Source organism: Thalassophryne amazonica, unplaced genomic scaffold, assembly GCF_902500255.1.
Source record: "Thalassophryne amazonica unplaced genomic scaffold, fThaAma1.1, whole genome shotgun sequence".
NCBI classification, from domain to species: Eukaryota; Metazoa; Chordata; class Actinopteri; order Batrachoidiformes; family Batrachoididae; genus Thalassophryne; species Thalassophryne amazonica.
The window spans coordinates 87059-105644 of NW_022986322.1; the positions used below are offsets into that span (position 1 = coordinate 87059).

Consider the following 18586-nt stretch of genomic DNA (forward strand, 5'->3'; position numbering starts at 1 on the left):
AGATTTCAAATTGTTTTTGGAAATCATGGACGTCGTGTCTTCTGGACAAAAGAGGAAAAAGACCATCCAGATTGTTACCAGCACAAAGTTCAAAAGCCAGCATCTGTGATGGTATGGGGGTGTGTTAGTGCCCATGGCATGGACAACTTACACATCTGTGATGGCACCATCAATGCTGAAAGGTACATCCAGGTTTTGGAGCAACACATGCTGCCATCCAAGCAACGTCTTTTTCAGGGACGTCCCTGCTTATTTCAGCAAGACAATGCCAAGCTACATTCTGCACGTGTTACAACAGCGTGGCTTCATAGTAAAAGAGTGCGGGTACTAGACTGGCCTGCCTGCAGTCCAGACCTGTCGCCCATTGAAAATGTGTGGCGCATTATGAAGCACAAAATATGACAACGGAGACCCCGGACTGTTGAACAACTGAAGTCGTACATCAAGCAAGAATGGGAAAGAATTCCACCTACAAAGCTTCAACAATTAGTGTCCTCAGTTCCCAAACGCTTATTGAGTGTTGTTAGAAGGAAAGGTGATGTAACACAGTGGGAAACATACCACTGTACCAGCTTTTTGGAAACATGTTGCAGGCATCCATTTCAAAATGAGCAAATATTTGCACAAAAACAATAAACTTTATCAGTTTGAACATTAAATATCTTGTCTTTGTGGTGGATTCAATTGAATATAGGTTGAAGAGGATTTGAAAATCATTTTATTCTGTTTTTATTTACATTTTACACAACGTCCCAACTTCATTGGAATTGGGGTTGTATTAACAGTTCACAGTATTTCTATATATGTCATAGAAATTTGATTCTTTCTTCAAGATCTGTAATCAGTATTGAACTTGATCATAAATATAACAAATTTAACATGTTGGCAAGAATTTTATTGTTGAAATGTAGAACAGTTATTTATACAATTATCAGCATTTTGAAACTTGTCCTTATTAGTAGGACATTCAAAATCAAACTTCTCATTCAGAACTTTGCAAAATGAATGCAAGATTAAAATAAACAAAGGCTTAGATGTTGACGCTGTACCATAATCCAACCAGCCAGGAACCACCATTATTTTTATTACTATGAGATAATAGAGCGATATCATGATGTCACAGCTGTAAGGAGGTGGCTGATGAGACTAAAACTCAAACCGTAGGGTCAGAGTTCAGGTTGGGGTTAGGGTCAGTGTTTAACCTATTGCTCCCCGTCCCCTAACCCAGGGTTTTCCCCAGAATTTTTTCACAGCATATGGGAGAACTTGGTGTGGTATAGCTGCATGGCAAACACTGCAGGGGCGAGTATTATAGGGAAGGTCTGGGGTCAACTCCCTGTCCCCTGGCAAAAGTTTGAAATGTATAACCATCTGAAACACTATTTCCTGCATTTGATAGGGGAGGTGATGGTCTTGTGGTTAAACGTTGGGCTTGAGACCAGGTTCAAATCCCATCCTGACTGGAAAATCACTAAGGGCCCTTGGGCAAGGTCCGTAAACCTCTAGTTGCTCCTGGTGTTTAGTGAGCACCTTGTGTGGCAGCACCCTGACATCGGGGTGAATGTGAGGCATTGTTGTAATGCATTTTTTGCACTTAGCAGCGGATCGATGGCAGCAGTTTTACGTGAAGTTTTTCTTGTCTTATCAGGTGACAGCACGTTATCTTCTTCTGTGGTGCTACGCTGAAGAACTCGATGTCCCAGCAGGCAGCTAACATGAAGAACAGAGTCAGTAGCGGCACATTAGGTAACAAACCAATCACTGTGTCTTCCCTCGTGTTTCTTGGCTGCTGATTGGATGTTGAGATGAGCTTCCTGTTTGTTGGTTTCAGCTTGTGTCTGTTGTGTTTTGATGACATCATAATAATAATGATAATAATAATTTTATTTATAAATCGTGTAAAAACAAAACACAGACAGTAAGATACAAACCAAAAATTATTTAAAATGAATCAAATTAATTCAAGAACCATAACAAAGAATAAATAAATGGGTCTTTAGCTTTGCCAGTCGAATGTCCATAGGAAGTTCGTTCCACAGCTTCGGTGCAGACCGAAGCATGGGACATCACCATCACAGCTTCAAAGATCAAAGTGGAAGAAGTAGACCTGGCATGATGATCAATATATCAACTGTTCGATATATAAAGATGCATGCCATCTTTTTGCTGGTCTTGAAAAGTCACCCTTTATGTGCACATTTGCTCTCGCCAACAATTTAGCAACTTGCACAGCTTCTTTTGCTCAAATGAGTTATATTTGTGACCCTCAACAGCAAATAAGATAAACCTAGATCTATAAATAAGAGCAACACCCCCGCCTTGCTTCACATCACAAGGGACGTGACTAAATATATGCCAGTGGGCAGGCCTCATTTAAGGGGAGGACAGCTGTAGGTTTAAGACAGGTTTCACTTAACCCAATCATATCTAAGTGATGATCAATAATTAGATCATTGATCAACAATGATTTTGAAGACAGTGATCTTATGTTAATGAGACCCAGTCTAAGGACCTCAGTGGGGTTGACAGTTGACCTGTTTGGATTTAGGGGTGGTTACAGAGTAGCATATATAAGATGTCTAGAAGTAGGTTCAGGTTTGAGACATTCCATGCGCGTTATAGGTAGCAGAGATGAAATCTTTGCTATTGCTGAAACAACCATTCATGCACCAACACTTGATGCAGATTATGAAGAGAAGGAATTTTTCTGTGCCAAGCTGGGCACCATTCTATCTGCTATTCCAGCACCTGACAACATCCTCCTTCTCTGTAACTTCAGTGCCCGGGTCAGAAAGGACCACTAGCTCTGGAACAGAGCCATCGGAGGAAACGGAGTGGGCAAGTGCAATGTCAAAGGCGCCCTGCTACTCACAAAGTGCTCTGAATATGGTCTCACCATCACCAATACCATCTTCAGGCAAAAGTTCAAAGTCTCTTGGCAACACCCTTGCTCCAAGCATTGGCACTTATTCAACTGCATCATTGTCTGAAAGCCCCACCAGAATGATGTCCTGTCCACCAAGGCAATGACTGGTGCAGATGACTGTTGGATGGATCATTGTCTGATCTGCTCCAGGATCCAGCTGAACATCCACCCCCAAGAGGAGGCCTGGACACTGCAAAACTGTTAACAGGTTCAACTTTGCCAAGCTCAAAGATCCAGAAACAACATGAAAAAATTCCCCACAAAGTACTCTTCCTCCTCACCATTGGAAGTTGCTCAAGGCAGCTGTAACGACAGCCTGCCAAGGAAGACTTGGACACTAGAAGAGGAAGCACCAGGATGGCTTGATGAGAATGACCAGGTCCTCCATTGCCTCATCGACCAAAAGCTTTCCCTGACCTCCAATAAGATCCAACCTCACAAGATAAAACAGTCTCAACTCCAGCAAAGCAGCAGTACAAATTGAAACTCAAAAACAGAAAAATCAGTGGCGAATCAGTAAGGCTGCTGAAATCCAAGCCCCTGCCGACAGAAGTAACTGCAGAGGCTTTTTTTAATAGCATCAAATCAATCTGCGGCCCCTCCACCCAAGGATAAGCATCTTTTTGAAACAAGGATGTTTCGAAAAGACACTGTCACCTCCGCTATATCATGGCCCAAGCAGAGGGTCACCCCTTTGATTTTGGTCTGCTTGAGGTTTCTTCCTCAGAGAGAGTTTTTCCTTACCACTGTTGCTCTGGGGTTTGGTAAGGTTAGACCTTACTTGTGTGAAGTGCCTTGAGGCAACTCTGTTGTGATTTGGCGCTATATAAATGAAAATAAATTGAAATTGAAAATTGAGGATGGCCTGTGCCTGCTGAAGTCCTAAGATCAATCAATCAATCAATCAATTTTTTTATATAGCGCCAAATCACAACAAACAGTTGCCCCAAGGCGCTTTATATTGTAAGGCAAGGCCATACAATAATGATGTAAAACCCCAACGGTCAAAACGACCCCCTGTGAGCAAGCACTTGGCTACAGTGGGAAGGAAAAACTCCCTTTTAACAGGAAGAAACCTCCAGCAGAACCAGGCTCAGGGAGGGGCAGTTTTCTGCTGGGACTGGTTGGGGCTGAGGGAGAGAACCAGGAAAAAGACATGCTGTGGAGGGGAGCAGAGATCAATCACCAATGATTAAATGCAGAGTGGTGCATACAGAGCAAAAAGAGAAAGAAACACTCAGTGCATCATGGGAACCCCCCAGCAGTCTACATCTATAGCAGCATAACTAAGGGATGGTTCAGGGTCACCTGATCCAGCCCTAACTATAAGCTTTAGCAAAAAGGAAAGTTTTAAGCCTAATCTTAAAAGTAGAGAGGGTGTCTGTCTCCCTGATCTGAATTGGGAGCTGGTTCCACAGGAGAGGAGCCTGAAAGCTGAAGGCTCTGCCTCCCATTCTATCAGTGCCTCCCATGACATCAGTGCTCGATGGAAAGAACACTTTGAAGATCTCTTGAACACCAACCCAATCATTGTGTAGGAGGAAGTGATGAGCCATTTTCCTAAGACAAAACATTGTTGAAGAACTCAGCTGAACCCCAACTCTCGAGAAAAGTCTGGTTGCCCTTAACCCTTTAAAGGCTTTATAGTTTTCAATAGAGTGTGGTAGATATCGGTGTGCTGATGGTTAACTGGTTTAAAGGCATGAAAAACAACAAAGCACCTGGGGAAGATGACATTCCCTTTGAGGTTCTTGAAGGCAGTCCCCTTCTCCAACTCTCACTGCACCAGCTCATCAAAATCTGGACTCAAAAAGTAAGAAAATCTTTACGTATGTTAGCTGAATTTGCCATAAGATTCCACCCTGACAGAAGTTTTACCCAGCATTCATCACTGCACATCTGTACATGACAAAACTACCAAAGATTATAAGAAAATAGTCATTTACTTGAATCATGTTCCCAGTTTTGAAGGTTTGTGCATCATAATGACATAGTTTTGTTATAGCTTCTTGAAAACAATAGCAGACTTGTGGCAGCCTTTCTGAAGACTTCATGAAATGTGTCATGTGAGTTCTGCTTAACGATCAGTGTTTATGACATCAGCAGGCTTGAAGGCGGACTTTCCTCGGGTCATACCATATCGATAAAGGAGCACAGCAGATAGTCACTAAGATTTCACAGACTGTGTCCCGATTTAGGGGCTGCGTCCTTCTCCGGTTCCGTTCAGTGATATTCTGGTCTTCAGACACAGCGAAGGCCGCACCAGTTGCTCCGAAAGGAGGTGGTCTAGCCCACAGAGCAGATTGTGATTGTATCATTAGGTTGTCCCTCCCTGTCCCCTGTCACCACGCCCCTCACACACAAACACGACGAGCTGCACATGGGGTCTAATCCATTGTTTAGTTCTCATTTTTCAATCGTTATTTGTACTTAACGTATAAACATGACTTATCATTTTCTGGGGAAAGAAGGCTGCATTCATTGGCGGCACTCAAAGCAGACTTTGAAATGAGACGGCCGTGTCGCGCAACGATGATGCATGTGGCTGAAGAATGCAGTCTGACAAGGACACAGCCTCTGAATTGGGACACAGCCATTGTTGCACGTTACAGGTAGTCTGGACAGCATGGTTACCATGGTAACAAAAACATCATATGTGCAGTGAAGAGACGCAGCTGGTCGTGGCAGGTTTACCTCAAGGAGCAGAACGCTGTGGCTGCTGTGCCCTCACTCTTCACACAGGTAACGAGCTAGCATGCTAACAACAATGCTGTCATCTGTGCAGAATGCTAATGTCTCTGTGTGCGTGTCTCTGTCTTTCACGCAGTCCCAGGGTTTCCCCAGGAGGAGACATGGTTTTAAAGTTGGGATGAAACTGGAGGGCATCGATCCACTTCATCCATCCATGTTCTGTGTGCTGACTGTTACTGAGGTAACACACACACACACGATTAAGGCCCTTGCCCAGTATTAGTATTGTCTGGTCTGAATGGGGTTTGAAGTGAAGCTCCTCTGGTCTCAAACCCAACACTTAACCAGGAGACCAGGGGTGCCCAACTTTCTCTGAACATAAGTCTGCTTTAAACTTGACAGTGTACTGACATCTACCAAAGCCATATTGAAAGCCATAGCATAGCCACAATTTATTGTGCACCAATATAATAACATATTTTTCTGTCACAAAGGTAAAGTTTTAACAGTAATAATATGTTATTGAAGTAAATGTGCATGGTGCAAAGAATACGCACACGTAGGCCTTGGACTGGTCCGTAACAACACAACAACAAACAACCCAAACAATACAACTCCTAATTCAAGTTCCTTAGTGGGACGTCTGGCACTGAGAGGAGGCAGCTGGTCTCTCATAGTCCGGACAGGAGGAGCTGAGTGCAGCCGTAAGAAGGCCACACGGTGGTCATCAGCAGTGTTGCCACAGTTACTTTGAAAAAGTAACTTAGTTACTTTACTGATTACTCAATTGTAAAAGTAACTTAGTTACTTTACTGATTACTCAATTGTAAAAGTAACTAAGTTAGATTACTAGTTACTTTTTTAGTTACTTTTCCCAGCTGCCGACAACAACCCTCTGCCACGTCAACATGACAATGATACCTGTTTTGCCAAAACTCACTTTATAGTCACCCTTTCTTGACTTCAATTAAAATAAATACTTGTTTTATAAAAAGTAAAATAAAGACGTCTTTCTTGACCTCATATTTAACTGTTGACAGCACTGTAACAGTAAAACTTGCAATTTCGAGCCTACATTGTTTATAAAGGTAACTATTAAATTCTAACATTTTTCTAACATTTAAATTCTCTCTAAACATTTACTTGTCGAAATTATTATTATTTTAAGCAATATTAGTTGTAGTAAAAAACGGCTTCAAAATTGCACCTTTAATCTAGGGGTGTTGTGGGGGAGGGGGGCACATCCCTCCCCCACGCCCCCATTCCATCTAGATTCGCCCCTGCTTTGGCGTTTGAGCACAAAGAATGGATAACATTTATTTATGCAGAAAACATGACCAGATTTACAGGTAAGAAAGTTTTATTGCGTTTTCACATCATGTGGTCCTCAGAAAGAGAGTTTAGGTGCATTTGAGTGGAAAATAGTGTTAGTTGTTGATGCGTCGCGGAGGATCAGCTGTTTTTAACGACCAGATACAGAGCGGCTCAGCTCAGCTCTAAATAAAGGAGGAAAAAAAGTATAAAAATGTCTTTGTAAAGTTCAGTGCAGGTGTGCTGATCACCGTGCTTTAAGTGGTGAGGACGAGTCGAGCAGCTGCAAAAAACCGCGGATTAAAAGCTCACAGCTCGCTTAAAGTGGGCAGTTCAGTCGAACCCCGACCTCCTGCCCACGGACCAAGTTTAACGCTGTTATCGACCCACAATGAAAAATAATAGTAACGCACAGTGACATGGAGAAGTAACTTTAATCTGATTACTGATTTGGAAAGATTAACGCGTTAGATTACTCGATACTAAAAAAAAGTGGTCAGATTAGAGTAACGCGTTACTAAGTAACGCGTTACCGGCATCACTGGTCATCAGTCATGGTGGATCTGTATTTAGACTTGATGATTTTCAAGTGTGAAAAGGCAGATTCACACAAATATGTTGATCCAAAATGTCCAGTCTGATTCTGTGCAGTTTGTCTGAGGTTGGGCTGCTTCTCTTTCTGCATTAGATTCCAGAATTGGGCATTAATGCCAGCTGTTGGTGTGGGTTTGAGCTCAGTGTCCATCTCATTCTCAATAGCACAGATATCCAGGTTCAATCAATCAATCAATCAATTTTTTTATATAGCGCCAAATCACAACAAACAGTTGCCCCAAGGCGCTTTATATTGTAAGGCAAGGCCATACAATAATTATGTAAAACCCCAACGGTCAAAACGACCCCCTGTGAGCAAGCACTTGGCTACAGTGGGAAGGAAAAACTCCCTTTTAACAGGAAGAAACCTCCAGCAGAACTAGGCTCGGGGAGGGGCAGTCTTCTGCTGGGACTGGTTGGGGCTGAGGGAGAGAACCAGGAAAAAGACATGCTGTGGAAGAGAGCAGAGATCGATCACTAATGATTAAATGCAGAGTGGTGCATACAGAGCAAAAAGAGAAAGAAACACTCAGTGCATCATGGGAACCCCCCAGCAGTCTACGTCTATAGCAGCATAACTAAGGGATGGTTCAGGGTCACCTGATCCAGCCCTAACTATAAGCTTTAGCAAAAAGGAAAGTTTTAAGCCTAATCTTAAAAGTAGAGAGGGTGTCTGTCTCCCTGATCTGAATTGGGAGCTGGTTCCACAGGAGAGGAGCCTGAAAGCTGAAGGCTCTGCCTCCCATTCTACTCTTACAAACCCTAGGAACTACAAGTAAGCCTGCAGTCTGAGAGTGAAGCGCTCTATTGGGGTGATATGGTACTACGAGGTCCCTAAGATAAGATGGGACCTGATTATTCAAAACCTTATAAGTAAGAAGAAGAATTTTAAATTCTATTCTAGAATTAACAGGAAGCCAATGAAGAGAGGCCAATATGGGTGAGATATGCTCTCTCCTTCTAGTCCCCGTCAGTACTCTAGCTGCAGCATTTTGAATTAACTGAAGGCTTTTTAGGGAACTTTTAGGACAACCTGATAATAATGAATTACAATAGTCCAGCCTAGAGGAAATAAATGCATGAATTAGTTTTCAGCATCACTCTGAGACAAGACCTTTCTGATTTTAGAGATATTTCGTAAATGCAAAAAAAGCAGTCCTACATATTTGTTTAATATGCGCTTTGAATGACATATCCTGATCAAAAATGACTCCAAGATTTCTCACAGTATTACTAGAGGTCAGGGTAATGCCATCCAGAGTAAGGATCTGGTTAGACACCATGTTTCTAAGATTTGTGGGGCCAAGTACAATAACTTCAGTTTTATCTGAGTTTAAAAGCAGGAAATTAGAGGTCATCCATGTCTTTATGTCTGTAAGACAATCCTGCAGTTTAGCTAATTGGTGTGTGTCCTCTGGCTTCATGGATAGATAAAGCTGGGTATCATCTGCGTAACAATGAAAATTTAAGCAATACCGTCTAATAATACTGCCTGAGGGAAGCATGTATAAAGTGAATAAAATTGGTCCTAGCACAGAACCTTGTGGAACTCCATAATTAACTTTAGTCTGTGAAGAAGATTCCCCATTTACATGAACAAATTGTAATCTATTAGACAAATATGATTCAAACCACCGCAGCTCAGTGCCTTTAATACCTATGGCATGCTCTAATCTCTGTAATAAAATTTTATGGTCAACAGTATCAAAAGCAGCACTGAGGTCTAACAGAACAAGCACAGAGATGAGTCCACTGTCCGAGGCCATAAGAAGATCATTTGTAACCTTCACTAATGCTGTTTCTGTACTATGATGAATTCTAAAACCTGACTGAAACTCTTCAAATAGACCATTCCTCTGCAGATTATCAGTTAGCTGTTTTACAACTACCCTTTCAAGAATTTTTGAGAGAAAAGGAAGGTTGGAGATTGGCCTATAATTAGCTAAGATAGCTGGGTCAAGTGATGGCTTTTTAAGTTTAAGTTTAATTACTGCCACCTTAAAAGCCTGTGGTACATAGCCAACTAACAAAGATAGATTGATCATATTTAAGATCGAAGCATTAAATAATGGTAGGGCTTCCTTGAGCAGCCTGGTAGGAATGGGGTCTAATAAACATGTTGATGGTTTGGATGAAGTAACTAATGAAAATAACTCAGACAGAACAATCGGAGAGAAAGAGTCTAACCAAATACCGGCATCACTGAAAGCAGCCAAAGATAACGATACGTCTTTGGGATGGTTATGAGTAATTTTTTTTCTAATAGTTAAAATTTTGTTAGCAAAGAAAGTCATGAAGTCATTACTAGTTAAAGTTAATGGAATACTCAGCTCAATAGAGCTCTGACTCTTTGTCAGCCTGGCTACAGTGCTGGAAAGAAACCTGGGGTTGTTCTTATTTTCTTCAATTAGTGATGAGTAGAAAGATGTCCTAGCTTTACGGAGGGCTTTTTTTATAGAGCAACAGACTCTTTTCCCAGGCTAAGTGAAGATCTTCTAAATTAGTGAGACGCCATTTCCTCTCCAACTTACGGGTTATCTGCTTTAAGCTACGAGTTTGTGAGTTATACCACGGAGTCAGGCACTTCTGATTTAAAGCTCTCTTTTTTAGAGGAGCTACAGCATCCAAAGTTGTCTTCAATGACGATGTAAAACTATTGACGAGATACTCTATCTCACTTACAGAGTTTAGGTAGCTACTCTGCACTGTGTTGGTATATGGCATTAGAGAACATAAAGAAGGAATCATATCCTTAAACCTAGTTACAGTGCTTTCTGAAAGACTTCTAGTGTAATGAAACTTATTCCCCACTGCTGGGTAGTCCATCAGAGTAAATGTAAATGTTATTAAGAAATGATCAGACAGAAGGGAGTTTTCAGGGAATACTGTTAAGTCTTCTATTTCCATACCATAAGTCAGAACAAGATCTAAGATATGATTAAAGTGGTGGGTGGACTCATTTACTTTTTGAGCAAAGCCAATAGAGTCTAATAATAGATTAAATGCAGTGTTGAGGCTGTCATTCTCAGCATCTGTGTGGATGTTAAAATCGCCCACTATAATTATCTTATCTGAGCTAAGCACTAAGTCAGACAAAAGGTCTGAAAATTCACAGAGAAACTCACAGTAACGACCAGGTGGACGATAGATAATAACAAATAAAACTGGTTTTTGGGACTTCCAATTTGGATGGACAAGACTAAGAGTCAAGCTTTCAAATGAATTAAAGCTCTGTCTGGGTTTTTGATTAATTAATAAGCTGGAATGGAAGATTGCTGCTAATCCTCTGCCTCGGCCCGTGCTACGAGCATTCTGACAGTTAGTGTGACTCGGGGGTGTTGACTCATTTAAACTAACATATTCATCCTGCTGTAACCAGGTTTCTGTAAGGCAGAATAAATCAATATGTTGATCAATTATTATATCATTTACCAACAGGGACCACATTTAACTGTTTTAGTCTGTGGTGCAGTTGAAGGTGCTATATTATTTTTTCTTTTTGAATTTTTATGCTTAAATAGATTTTTGCTGGTTATTGGTAGTCTGGGAGCAGGCACCGTCTCTACGGGGATGGGGTAATGAGGGGATGGCAGGGGGAGAGAAGCTGCAGAGAGGTGTGTAAGACTACAACTCTGCTTCCTGGTCCCAACCCTGGATAGTCACGGTTTGGAGGATTTAAGAAAATTGGCCAGATTTCTAGAAATGAGAGCTGCTCCATCCAAAGTGGGATGGATGCCGTCTCTCCTAACAAGACCAGGTTTTCCCCAGAAGCTTTGCCAATTATCTATGAAGCCCACCTCATTTTTTGGACACCACTCAGACAGCCAGCAATTCAAGGAGAACATGCAGCTAAACATGTCACTCCCGGTCTGATTGGGGAGGGGCCCAGAGAAAACTACAGAGTCCGACATTGTTTTTGCAAAGTTACACACCGATTTAATGTTAATTTTAGTGACCTCCGATTGGCGTAACCGGGTGTCATTGCTGCCGACGTGAATTACAATCTTACCAAATTTACGCTTAGCCTTAGCCAGCAGTTTCAAATTTCCTTCAATGTCGCCTGCTCTGGCCCCCGGAAGACAATTGACTATGGTTGCTGGTGTCGCTAACTTCACATTTCGCTAACCAGAGTCGCCAATAACCAGAGTTTGATCCTCGGCGGGTGTGTCTTCGAGTGGGGAAAAACGGTTAGAGATGTGAATGGGTTGGTGGTGTACACGGGGCTTCTGTTTAGGGCTACGCTTCCTCCTCACAGTCACCCAGTCAGCCTGCTTTCCCGACTGCTCGGGATCTGCCAGGGGGTAACTAACGGCGGCTAAGCTACCTTGGTTTTCCACGGTGCGGAGCCGAGTCTCCAATTCGCCCAGCCTGGCCTCCAAAGCTACGAATAAGCTACACTTATTACAAGTACCGTTACTGCTAAAGGAGGCCGAGGAATAACTAAACATTTCACACCCAGAGCAGAAAAGTGCGGGAGAGACAGGAGAAGCCGCCATGCTAAATCGGCTAAGAGCTAGTAGCTACGCTAAGCTAGCGGATTCCTAAAAACACGCAAAGTGAATAATGTGTAAATAATTTAGAGGTGATTCAGCAGAAGGAGTGCTTTAGTTAAGGCACGTAAAGATTACACTGGGAAACAAATCGTAATCTAGATAACTAGATCAATCTAACTGCGCAGATTAAACAATCAATCAATCAATCAATCAATTTTTTTATATAGCGCCAAATCACAACAAACAGTTGCCCCAAGGCGCTTTATATTGTAAGGCAAGGCCATACAATAATTATGTAAAACCCCAACGGTCAAAACGACCCCCTGTGAGCAAGCACTTGGCTACAGTGGGAAGGAAAAACTCCCTTTTAACAGGAAGAAACCTCCAGCAGAACCAGGCTCAGGGAGAGGCAGTCTTCTGCTGGGACTGGTTGGGGCTGAGGGAGAGAACCAGGAAAAAGACATGCTGTGGAGGGGAGCAGAGATCGATCACTAATGATTAAATGCAGAGTGGTGCATACAGAGCAAAAAGAGAAAGAAACAGTGCATCATGGGAACCCCCCAGCAGTCTAAGTCTATAGCAGCATAACTAAGGGATGGTTCAGGGTCACCTGATCCAGCCCTAACTATAAACTTTAGCAAAAAGGAAAGTTTTAAGCCTAATCTTAAAAGTAGAGAGGGTGTCTGTCTCCCTGATCTGAATTGGGAGCTGGTTCCACAGGAGAGGAGCCTGAAAGCTGAAGGCTCTGCCTCCCATTCTACTCTTACAAACCCTAGGAACTACAAGTAAGCCTGCAGTCTGAGAGCGAAGCGCTCTATTGGGGTGATATGGTACTACGAGGTCCCTAAGATAAGATGGGACCTGATTATTCAAAACCTTATAAGTAAGAAGAAGAATTTTAAATTCTATTCTAGAATTAACAGGAAGCCAATGAAGAGAGGCCAATATGGGTGAGATATGCTCTCTCCTTCTAGTCCCCGTCAGTACTCTAGCTGCAGCATTTTGAATTAACTGAAGGCTTTTTAGGGAACTTTTAGGACATCCTGATAATAATGAATTACAATAGTCCAGCCTAGAGGAAATAAATGCATGAATTAGTTTTTCAGCATCACTCTGAGACAAGACCTTTCTGATTTTAGAGATATTGCGTAAATGCAAAAAAGCAGTCCTACATATTTGTTTAATATGCGCTTTGAATGACATATCCTGATCAAAAATGACTCCAAGATTTCTCACAGTATTACTAGAGGTCAGGGTAATGCCATCCAGAGTAAGGATCTGGTTAGACACCATGTTTCTAAGATTTGTGGGGCCAAGTACAATAACTTCAGTTTTATCTGAGTTTAAAAGCAGGAAATTAGAGGTCATCCATGTCTTTATGTCTGTAAGACAATCCTGCAGTTTAGCTAATTGGTGTGTGTCCTCTGGCTTCATGGATAGATAAAGCTGGGTATCATCTGCGTAACAATGAAAATTTAAGCAATACCGTCTAATAATACTGCCTAAGGGAAGCATGTATAAAGTGAATAAAATTGGTCCTAGCACAGAACCTTGTGGAACTCCATAATTAACTTTAGTCTGTGAAGAAGATTCCCCATTTACATGAACAAATTGTAATCTATTAGACAAATATGATTCAAACCACCGCAGCGCAGTGCCTTTAATACCTATGGCAGGCATGTTAGTGAGTTTTTTCCTGACGGCTGACCCCTCACTCTGATTTGTCCGGCGTGTTGCTGAGTTTTTACCGACCGCTGTCCCCTCTCTGTAATTGGTCAGATGTGTTGGTGAGTTTTTCCTGACGGCTGTCCCTTCGGTGTGATTGGTCATGTGGGTTGGTAAGTTTTTTCCTGACGGCTGTCCCTTCGCTGTGATTGGTCAGGCATGTTAGTGAGTTTTTTCCTGACCGCTGACCCCTCACTCTGATTAGTCCGGCGTGTTGCTGAGTTTTTACCAACCGCTGTCCCCTCTCTGTGATTGGTCAGATGTGTTGGTGAGTTTTTCCTGACGGCTGTCCATCGCTGTGATTGGTCATGTGGGGTGGTGAGTTTTTCCTGACGGCTGTTTCCTCGCTGTGATTGGTCCTGTGGGTTGGTGAGTTTTTGCTTATGGCTGTCCCTTCACTGTGATTAGTCAGGCGTGTTGGTGAGTTTTTCCTGATGGCTGTCCTCTTGCTGTGATTGCTCAGGCATGTTGGTGAGTTTTTCCGGACAGCTGTCCCTTCGCTGTGATTTGTCAGTTGTGTTAGTGAGTTTTTTCCTGACGGCTAACCCCTCACTGTGATTCGTCCGGCGTGTTGCTGAGTTTTTACCGATCGCTGTCCCCTCTCTGTGATTGGTCAGATGCCTTGGTGAGTTTTTCCTGATGCTGTCCCCTTGCTGTGATTTGTCAGGTGTCTTGGTGACTTTTTCCTGACCACTGTCCCCACGCTGTGATTAGTCTAGAGTGTTGGTGACTTTTTCCTGACCGCTGTCCCCACGCTGTGATTAGTCTGGAGTGTTGGTGACTTTTTCCTGACCGCTGTCCCCACGCTGTGATTAGTCTGGAGTGTTGGTGACTTTTCCTGACCGCTGTCCCCACGCTGTGATTAGTCTGGAGTGTTGGTGACTTTTTCCTGACCGCTGTCCCCACGCTGTGATTAGTCTGGAGTGTTGGTGACTTTTTCCTGGCCGCTGTCCCCAGGCTGTGATTAGTTTGGAGTGTTGGTGACTTTTCCTGACTGCTGTCCCCACGCTGTGATTAGTCTAGAGTGTTGGTGACTTTTTCCTGACCGCTGTCCCCACGCTGTGATTAGTCTGGAGTGTTGGTGACTTTTTCCTGACCGCTGTCCCCACGCTGTGATTAGTCTGGAGTGTTGGTGACTTTTTCCTGACCGCTGTCCCCACGCTGTGATTAGTCTGGAGTGTTGGTGACTTTTTCCTGACCGCTGTCCCCACGCTGTGATTAGTCTGGAGTGTTGGTGACTTTTTCCTGGCCGCTGTCCCCAGGCTGTGATTAGTTTGGAGTGTTGGTGACTTTTCCTGACTGCTGTCCCCACGCTGTGATTAGTCTGGAGTGTTGGTGACTTTTTCCTGACCGCTGTCCCCACGCTGTGATTGGTCATGCGGGTTGGTGAGTTTTTGGCCGCTGTCCCTTTACTGTGTTTAGTCAGGCATGTTAGTGAGTTTTTCCTGACCGGGTGTCCTTTCGCTGTGTTTGATCAGGTTTGTTGGTGAGTTTTTCTTAATGGCTGTACCCTCGCTGTGATTAGTCCGGTGTGTTTGAGTTTTTCCTGACGGCTGTCCCCTTGCTGTGATTGTTCAGGCATGTTGGTGAGTTTTTCCTCACCTCTGTCCCCTTGCTCTGATTAGTCAGGCATGTTAGTGAGTTTTTCCTGACCAGTGTCCTTTCTCTGTGATTTGTCAGGTTTTTTGATGAGTTTTTCCTGACGGCTGTCCCCTCACTGTGATTGGTCATGTGTCTTGGTGAGTTTTTTCCTGATGGCTGTTTCCTCACTTTTATTAGTCAGGGCTGCTGGTGAGTTTTTCCTGACGGCTGTCCTTTCGCTGTGATGGGTCAGGCTTGTTGGTGAGTTTTTCTTGATGGCTGTCCCCTCTCTGATTAGTCAGGCATGTTGGTGACTTTTCCCTGACTGCTGTCCCCTCACTGTGATTAGTCTGGAGTGTTGGTGAGTTTTTCCTGACACCTGTTCCCTCGCTGTGATTGGTCAGGCGTGTTGCTGAGTTTTTCCTAACCACTGTCCCCTCACTGTGATTACTCATGTGGGTTGGTGAGTTTTTCATGAACACTGTCCCCTCGCTGTGATTGGTCATGTGGTTTGTAGGGCTGTCACGATTAGGAATTTCTGGAGATGATTAATTGTCAGGCAAATAATTGCGATTGACGATTATATTGTCTATTTTTTTTCTTTTTTCCCTTCTTTATATTCTACTATCATAGTATGATTACACAACTCTGGAAGAACTTTTGGCTTTTGTGAGTGGAGAAACTGGGAATAGTGCAACATTTTATTTTTATCTTCATTTTACATTCAGTCCCAACTTTTTATGATTTGTGGTTGTTTCTGTTGCATTTCTGAAATGACAGAACTGCTATTAAGAATAGTGTGAACATTTTATTGTGTTTTAAAACTTTGTGGAGCAAACACCAAACTCTTATAAAGAAGGAAAAACACCTGGACATGTTCAGGAAAACTGATATAAAATTAACAGAACAATGCAGGCTGATTACACTCCCCATGGTTTTGTTTTTTGTATAAATAAATCAGAATACAATAAGAGGCAACTCACTTTGAAATAATTAAAACATATCGCTGCAGCTTAATAACTTAACAGAAAAATAACAGAAATCAGCAGCTTGTATTTTTATTCTGACTCCAGTTCATTTTAGTGTGATGAAGTCATCCTTTTTTCCTCATCTGTCACGTTTTGTGCTTGAACAAGACATTAAGCTCAAGATTGAACAAATACATACCTTTGGAAAATAAACAGCTGTTAAAGTTCAGCTTTTTGTGATCTGTGCCTCTGAACAGCTTCTCCACAGCAGGATTTTTTTTAAACCCGTGTCTGTAATTTTTGCTCATTTCATTTATATATTCTCATTTTTAAGGATGTTTTTAAGGATATTTGACCGTTTATTTCATCTCGTGATCTCATCAATTCAGTATACGATGCGCACATGGTGTGAACAGGTCGGTGCCATCAGAACCACACGTGTAGACAAAGTACAGAGAGTAAAGGCAGCCCCAAAGGTTATGTTTTTTTTTTTACATGTTCTCTCGGGTTAAAATCCTCTCTCTGCTCCGCGCTCGCTGTCTTAAGTGCACTGATGGTTCACAGCAGAACGTAATGTCTCGTGCCTCCGTTCAGGAATCTCACTCCCTCGTAGCAAGTTGACTCCGCGTGCGCACGCACACACACACACACACACACACACACACACACACACACACACACACACACACACACACACACACACACACACACAGAGCTCCTTCAGTAAACTGCCCATTTTAAACTGCTTTGAATAAGACGGCCACTGTTTTAATCGGCCGTCTTATTCAAAATTTGAACATCCAAATGACAGCAGGATGGCTCGCTGCCTAAAACTATGAATTGAGAGGAAAAACAAAGACTTAAATAAAATAAATGACTCGTCAACTACTAAATTAGTTGTTAATGATTTCAATCGTCAACGTAGTCGTGACTAGTCGACCAGTCATGGCAGTCCTATTTAAAACCGAAATGCATCCACAGTGGTGCCGTGGTACGTGGCTTTGGAACCAGAACCTCCTCACGCTCCGTGTTATTATCCGAGCCTCGCTAACCATCCGACCAAGATGAGAGGAAACAGAGGCAGAGAGGCTGCGTGTGGCTGCTGCTGCACGATGACGTCAGATTCGGAGTCTTTTTATGCAACTTTGTGGATAAAATAAGTAATTCACGGTAATCGCGATTATGAAAAATCTTCGCGAATATGAAAAATAATCGTGATTGGCGAATATTGTAATAATTGTGACTGCCCTAGTGGTTTGGTGAGTTTTTCCTGACACCTGTCCCATCGCTGTGATTGGTCATGTGGGTTAGTGAGTTTTTCCTGACAGCTGTCCCCTTGCTGTGATTGGTCATGTGTCTTGCTGAATTTTTCCTGACAGCTGTCCCCTCACTGTGATTAGTCAGGCGTGTTGGTGAGTTTTGAAGGCTGTCCCCTCACTGTGATTGGTCATGTGGGTTGGTGAGTTTTTTCCTGACGGCTGTCTCTTCGCTGTGATTGCTCAGGTGTGTTAGTGAGTTTTTTCCTGACGGCTGACCCCTCACTGTGATTAGTCTGGCGTGTTGCTGAGTTTTTACTGACCGCTGTCCCCTCTCTGTGATTTGTCAGATGTGTTGGTGAGTTTTTCGTGACTGCTGTCCCCTCGCTGTGATTGGTCATGTGGTTTGGTGAGTTTTTCCTGACCACTGTCCCCTCACTGTGATACGTCAGGCATGTTGGTGAGTTATACCTGACAGCTGTCCCTTCGCGGTGATTGGTCAGACGTGTTGGTGAGTTTTTCCTGAACGCTGTCCCCTCGCTGTGATTGGTCATGTGGGTTGGTGAGTTTTTTCTGAACGCTGTCCCCTCGCTGTGATTGGTCATGTGGGTTGGTGAGTTTTTCCTGACCACTGTCCCCTCAGTGTGATACATCAGGTGTGTTGGTGAGTTATACCTGACAGCTGTCCCTTCGCGGTGATTGGTCAGACGTGTTGGTAAGTTATACCTCACAGCTGTCCCTTCGCGGTGATTGGTCAGACGTGCTGGTGAGTTTTTCCTGATCGCTGTCCCCCTCGCTCTCATGAGTCAGGCGTGTTAGTGAGTTTTTCCTGACAGCTGTTCCTTCAGTGTGATACGTCAGGTGTGTTCGTGTGTTTTTCCTGACAGGTGTCCCTTCACGGTGATGGGTCAGACGTGTTGGTGAGTTTTTCCTGACCTCTGTCCCCTCGCTCTGATTAGTCACCAGGTTAGTTCGGGATGTGAATCTTACAACAACTCACGATTCAGATTCTTGGGGTGACGATTTGATTCAGAATCGATC

At 43.1% G+C, this 18586-nt stretch overlaps 1 protein-coding gene across 1 annotated transcript in view; it reads left to right on the forward strand.

Annotated features, from left to right (window-relative positions):
- Positions 1 to 18586, forward strand: part of LOC117506057 (lethal(3)malignant brain tumor-like protein 4) — a gene marked incomplete at its 3' end in the record, with an annotated part of 42574 nt that overhangs the window by 7950 nt on the left and 16038 nt on the right. Inside the window, exons 2-4 of the mRNA XM_034165582.1 lie at positions 1649 to 1746; positions 5589 to 5668; positions 5754 to 5858. Coding sequence (XP_034021473.1) covers positions 1695 to 1746; positions 5589 to 5668; positions 5754 to 5858 — 237 coding nt within the window. The remainder of the gene's footprint in view (positions 1 to 1648; positions 1747 to 5588; positions 5669 to 5753; positions 5859 to 18586) is intronic.